Below are 6,359 nucleotides of genomic sequence, written 5' to 3' on the forward strand. Positions count from 1 at the left end.
GTATTTTATTTACTTACTGGCTAACTAATGCTACTATGCTAACGTGCCTTGTTGTTGTTAAGCAGGAGCGCGCGCTGATTGGCTCCCTCCGCCGTGACGCTACTTCCGGTGCACGTGGTGCGGCTCCAAACTCCCGCCCGGAAACCTCAATATTATTTATTTACTGTGAATTCTCCTCCCGTCCTCCAGTCCCTCGTAGCCTCTTTCAACAGCGCGAACGATGGCAGAAAATAACAAAACCCCAAATGACGAAGAGCTTCTTAATGTAGATGAAGAGTTTTTGAAGGAGGCTATGTGCGTATTAGCCGGTTGCGATCCGGACAACTGCTCCTATTCGCGGGTAAGTAGCGCTGCAGCACCCGCACTCATCTGCCCAATTGTGTGTGCCTTTGTTTTTGTCCCAGATACTTTCTTTCCATTGACAATAGTTTAGATAAACGTGTAAATGATTCATTCATTCTGATCCAGTCAAACACAGTGACGGCGTAAGATCGATGAAGAGTAAAAGTGTTCCAAATACCATGCGTGTGTGTTTGTTCTGCAGGGTTACGTGAAGAGACAAGCCGTGTTTGCATGTAGCACTTGCACCTCAAATCCCGAGGAGCCTGCCGGGATTTGCCTCGCCTGTGCCAACAAATGCCACGATGGCCACGAGATCTTTGAGCTGTATACAAAAAGGTAAGCTTCTAAGCTGATGTGTGGGTTGGATTTAGGAAATACTACTCTGTGTAATTCTTATTGACCATTCTCACCCCCTCCATTAATTAACCATTAAATAAATAAATAAAATCTTATTTGTCCATTCAGATGAGTTTCCATTTTACTTTATATTGTTATAGGTTCCATTATATTTTCTGTTGTTTTCATTACACACCAGAAACCCAAATAAAATGGATCACGATTTTAAATTGAATAAGCAGGTAAGTGCTGTGGTGAAGGCCATTAAGAAAAAAAAAAAAAAATGGATTCATGCTTTTGTTGTGATGCAGCTGGACTATTGTAACGCCCTGTGCACCGGCATCAGCCAGTCCTCACTCACACACATGTCTTTTAATTAACTGGCTCACAAAAACATGATCACATTTCGCCTGTTCTTATATTGTTATAGGCACAAAAGTCATAACATTGATGTCTTAACACAAAAACAGGATTTATTATTATTTTAAATATACTCAACAAAAGCTTAAACTCAATGTTTTTGTTTTTATAATTTTTCATGGGTTGAACTCAAAATGTTTTCCTTAAAAACCATAAACTAATTTCTCCCAAATATTCACAAATGTGTCAAAATCTATGTTCGTGCCTTAGGCTGTCTACATTAAAAGGACCCTCTGAAAAGCTTTGCTTCACACAGCTATGATTGGAAAAAGGAAAATAGTCTGGTATTGGGTCTACATAAATTGTTAGTTTCCTTTTTCTTTTCTTTTTTTTTATTGTAACAATGACAATTATTCGTTCAAGATTTTATCAAGGACCCAAAAAACATGGTCCATAGAGTAACATTTTTAAAATAATAAGCGATATGTAAGAGGAGTTTTTGTGTTGGTTGAATTGGTGACCCTGTGTTCTCCACTGCTCCCCTGTCATGTGGTGTCCCATAGGAGTCCATCCTTGGACCTCTTCTGTTCTCATTGTATCTGCTTCCGCTAGGATCTGTTCTCTGTAAATGTGGGGTGTCATTTCACTTGTATGCTGATGACAGCCAAATCCATGTGCGCCTTAAGCTTGCCTCACAAAAGAATGATCATGATTCACCTGTTCTGTCTTCCCCTCAGTGGCTTCCAGTCCAATACAGAGTTGATGTTAAAATTATTTTATTTGTGTTTAAATGCCTCAATGGCCTTGCTCTGCGTTATCTGTCTTTTTTAATTTGTTTTTAGTTAGTTAGTTTTGGACAATGTTTACAAGTTCCATCTAAAATGGCGGAGATCTACGACAATAGCCAATGTATTACATTTGATCCCGAACTCCCCAAATGTACATGATTTTACTATCACATTGCTACCTAGTAAAATGGAAGCAATGAACGAAGCTTGAACCATCTGTACGATCATTCTGCTTTTTTTTTGCTTTCAGAAACTTTCGCTGCGATTGTGGGAACAGCAAGTTTGGAGAATTCAAGTGCCAGTTGATTCCAGTGAGCCCTGTTTTGACTTTTTTTCCAAAGAATTGTACAAAACATTTTTAATTTATTCAGGATGTTCTGTTCAATTCGCAGTCAAAAGATGCAGAGAATGTGAAAAATCGGTACAATCACAACTTCCACGGCTGCTACTGCTCGTGTGACCAACTTAACTCCGACTCGGGTGACCAGGTACGCCTCAACTAGCACTGCTTCAAATGGACAACAGTTTGAAATCGGCGACTTGCTTGAATACAACTCTTCTTTTCCCTCACATTAGGATGGTAATGAGATGATTCAGTGCGTCATCTGTGAAGACTGGTTTCACTCTGGGGTGAGCTCATCACTAAACAGCATTTTTAATATAATCCGATTACTTCATTTCTAATTAGCAATTTCCTTTTATAGCATTTGGGCAGCGCCGACTCTGAATCTGAGGAGCTTCATGAGCTGGTGTGCGAGGCTTGCATGAACAAAGCTCCTTTCTTGTGGACCTACGCTGCTCACTTTGCAGGTAAACGCTGGCCAGAAACCGCTTTATAAGTCCATGGGGATGCATTTCATTCAGCTGCAATTTGTTGGTTTAGTTCCGCCTGTGGTGAACGTCAGCCCTGAGGAAGGAGACGAGGAAGTGGACGTAGAGGACGAGAAGAAAGATGTTACGGAATCGAGTGGAAACAAAAGGCCTTCGACCAGCGAGAGAGACACAACGCAAGAGGTAAATGACTTTGTTTTTGGGGACCTTGCTATGCTTTTTTTCCTTGCCACTAGATGGAGCAGTAGGGTAATTGGTGGATTTTACAGTCTCAACTGTTTATAGACCCTTATACCTTGTGCTTTTTTTATCTTTTTTCTTTTTAAGGAAGCTGAAAAGAGTTCCTCCTGCAAACGGAAACGAGAGGAGATGCCCGGTGATGTTGACGACGCGGACCAAGCGGTGGTCTGCAGACTCGAGGACCTGGAAGCGCGGGGGTTGCAGAGGGCCCGGGAAGGAGCGGTCTTTTGGTCACACAACTGGCGCTCAGAGTTGTGTACCTGCACCAACTGTAAGGTGCGTGAGAAGAGATTAAAGGATGTTCCCACTTGTACAAATGAAAGGGTTTACGATAATACAGAGCGGTAAAAGCGGCGATATAGTAGTGACCCTAGTGGTTAGATCAAAGGAGTGTTGTGAGGCAGTGGGCACTTTCTAAGATTTATTATAAAATGAAATGGGTGCCGTTTTATAATTTTGATCGAAAACAGCATGATTTTGTGAACTGGGGTCAAATGACTAAGTAAACTATTTCAAGGTCCTCTAGTCGTGAAATCAAATTTGTTCTGCCCTTCAGTGTATTAAGCAGACATTTGTAAGGAAGACCTTTTTGAGCTGTGTATCTAAATATAAATCCTTTTTATCGCTCTTAAACAAGTAAGATAGTTATTTACATCAGTGGTTTCCAAAGGGGGTTCGCAAGGCAATGGGTGGGGGTCCCCAGATGACTTCAAGATGAAATTGAAAAAAAAAGAGTTATTTTTTGTGTATATTTTTGAGTGTAAAATGGCATATAATTTTTGAAATCCTTCAAATGCAATACTTGAAGAAGAACTAAGTAACTTGTTAACCATAATGAATCCTTTCCGTAGTCCCTCTGGGGGTAATACAAGTGTTAATGGAATGATTGGGGGGTCTTTCATCTCCCCCTGGTGTCTGGCCAGAAAAGCACCGTTGCAACTTCGCTAGGCCCCAATACACACTAATGCAATCACGGAGAAGCTAACAGGCTGCGGGCTAGCACCACTTAAACAGTATTTACAGCCAAGTTGGAGTGAGAAAGATGGTGTATTTGGATGTACAATATCCCTCTCTCACTTTGTCTTTTCTGTCAGCGTAGTATTTACTCTCAAGGACAATTAATGAGTAAAAAAAATGCAACATGCTACGCCACCTGCAGTGGTGCTTATGGCCTCTAGGGGCACGAGTCTTAAAATACATTGTAACTTTCAATTTTACATTTTTAAGAAAAAATTAGTTTTTTTTCCCCCCCCTAAAGTAGCATAATATGCAACAACTTTATTCAATGGGGGTCCCGAGTTGCTTGTGTCCATTTTTGGGGTCCCAGCAACACCTGATTTACAGTACGGTGACTTAATAGCTCCCTAAAAGTTGTGAAATTTGCTTAAAATAACAGATTGATACGTTGGAAATTAGGAAACGTTCAGATTAACAATTAAAATGTAATTTTTAAAAAAGCATCAGGGTTATACATAATTAACCTAATTGTAAATGTTCCGCTTTAACAATAATGCATTGGTTATATATAGCTCTTTTCTGGACACTCAGCCGCTTATTATTCATTCACTCATACACTTTTAAATGATTATAAGCAGCCATTACGTTCTAAAATGTTTGCAATGATTAGGTGTAATACTGAAATGTGATTGTGGTTTTCCTAAGAGTTATATTGGTCTGTGTGCGTGTGGGGGCAGAGGGCCTATTTGTCCGCAGAGGTCCACTTCTTAATGGATCCCTCAGACACGCTGGAGGCCTACGAGAGCAGGGGTTTGGAGGAGCCATTCGGACAACACCCACTCCTGGCCTGTATGGACTCGCTGAGCCACGTGCAACAGCTGGAGGTCATTTACGGTCAGTGGAATGAGGGCACAGGGGAAAAGCAGTAACTTGTCGCTTTAGCCCGGGCCAGAGATTGTTACTAGCACTCAGTTTTCCAGATGAATACATTTTCCAGATTGTGTAAGTCGCGGCCGATTTAGATTTACTTTTCCATATTACTTTATTATTACAAGTCACATGAATGTTGTACTATATAAAGACAGAAGTAAATAGTTTTTCTTTTCCTCTCAGGTGTTCGGGAGATGACAACAACCGTCTCTAAACTTTTCCAGCAGTGCGTTGATGAAGGCAAGGTGTGAAAGGAGTTATTTTGAACTGTCGGTTTTGACTTTGAGCTAAATCTGCGTCTCTCCGCAGCCGGTCACAGCGGAAGACGTTCACCGGTGCTTTGAAGAGCTGAGGGCCATGAAAAGACGCCGAACCAACGCCGGAAACCAATGAGACGGAAGCCATATGCCGGTTTCATATGGCGCGTCGCGGAACGTTTGAATTAAACTTTGTCGACGCAGCATTTGAATGTGAACGTGCAGCCTGTAGCTTTACAAACAAGCCTTAATTTATATGTGCAATGGATGATACTGTGAACTGACTTATTAAACACACCCCGGAAAAAAGACCGTGTGGGATATTCAAGACAAAGCCGAGCCAGAAGGATTACGTCATATCAAACCAGTTTATTTTTAGGATGCCCGAGTTGACCACTGTTATGCACCTCTTGAGGCGACAGTAGAAAAATAGATTCAGTGAAACTAAACGCAACTTATCAGTCTACAAACATGTTTTTTGTTTCTTTCTCTTTTTTTTTTTTTTTAGAATTCAACACAAGCAAAAACCCCACATTTGAACTTCAAAAAAAAAAAAAAAGGTGCTAAATAACACTATGTACACAAACGAGCTACATGAGATTTTCCGACAAGTGACGCGGGCTGGTTAGCTGGTAGAAAAGAGCTTGCATAGACATTTAAGTCACTTCTCCAATAAAGCCCAGCTGCAGGCAGAAGGCACTGACTTCTCTAACAGCGAAAGAGCATTTAAAAAAAAAACTTTATCCAATGGGGAGGAGGGAGGAAAAAAAAGAAACAACTAACACGGACATGGGAGGAATCTGGACCTTTTGCATTTTTTCCTCATGAAGCAAGCGAGATGGAAAATGATTTTTCTGCTTGGCAAATCTATTAAAGCAGAGAGCTAAATCCGCAGATCCTTTACACATTCCCTGTTACTTTGAAAAGGAACAAAAGCAAGGGGAAAAAAAACATCTTTACAAAGTTACTCCACCTAACAATATTGAACTGCCCTAAAAATGTGTAACAGTTTTAAGAACAAAACAAACAAAACAAATAGCTTCTCGGACGCGATCTTTACACACATTCTTGGCGATTTCATGACGAGACGAGTACACAGTGTTGTCCACTACAGTAAAAATGACCTTCGAACATCCACTAAAGAGTGATAGAACCCATTCAAATCAACACACCTGGGACTCGGTTCATTATATACAATTTTCTTTAGACTGGAGCCAGCAGTTTCCTTGTGTTTCCCCCCCTCCCCTCCCCTCCGACTACATGTGTGGCTGCTACAGTGCATCGTTGCTTGTGAGTGAGTAGGTTGTGTACCAGCTAC

At 41.0% G+C, this 6,359-nt stretch overlaps 1 protein-coding gene across 1 annotated transcript; it reads left to right on the forward strand.

The window, feature by feature from the left end:
• The first annotated feature begins 94 nt into the window (after positions 1 to 94).
• LOC306975577 (putative E3 ubiquitin-protein ligase UBR7) lies at positions 95 to 5,779 on the forward strand. The gene is made up of 11 exons (XM_079573166.1): positions 95 to 340; positions 545 to 678; positions 2,077 to 2,137; positions 2,219 to 2,314; positions 2,403 to 2,456; positions 2,531 to 2,636; positions 2,710 to 2,840; positions 2,985 to 3,173; positions 4,592 to 4,748; positions 4,968 to 5,029; positions 5,094 to 5,779. Exons 1-11 carry the CDS (start codon positions 221 to 223, stop codon positions 5,175 to 5,177), a joined length of 1,194 nt encoding a protein of 397 aa, XP_079429292.1. The 5' UTR covers positions 95 to 220; the 3' UTR covers positions 5,178 to 5,779.
• The last annotated feature ends 580 nt before the right edge of the window (positions 5,780 to 6,359 follow it).

Source organism: Gobius niger (assembly GCF_951799975.1).
Source record: "Gobius niger genome assembly, chromosome: 16".
Classification (NCBI taxonomy): domain Eukaryota; kingdom Metazoa; phylum Chordata; class Actinopteri; order Gobiiformes; family Gobiidae; genus Gobius; species Gobius niger.

What these genes read in the sequence shown, in the direction of transcription:
- LOC306975577 (XM_079573166.1), top strand. Translation starts at nt 221, where the DNA reads ATGGCAGAAAATAACAAAACCCCAAATGACGAAGAGCTTCTTAATGTA. An exon ending in ACAACTGCTCCTATTCGCGG is followed by an intron (nt 341 to 544) that starts GTAAGTAGCGCT and finishes TTTGTTCTGCAG; the next exon opens with GGTTACGTGAAGAGACAAGC. An exon ending in AGTGCGTTGATGAAGGCAAG is followed by an intron (nt 5,030 to 5,093) that starts GTGTGAAAGGAG and finishes GTCTCTCCGCAG; the next exon opens with CCGGTCACAGCGGAAGACGT.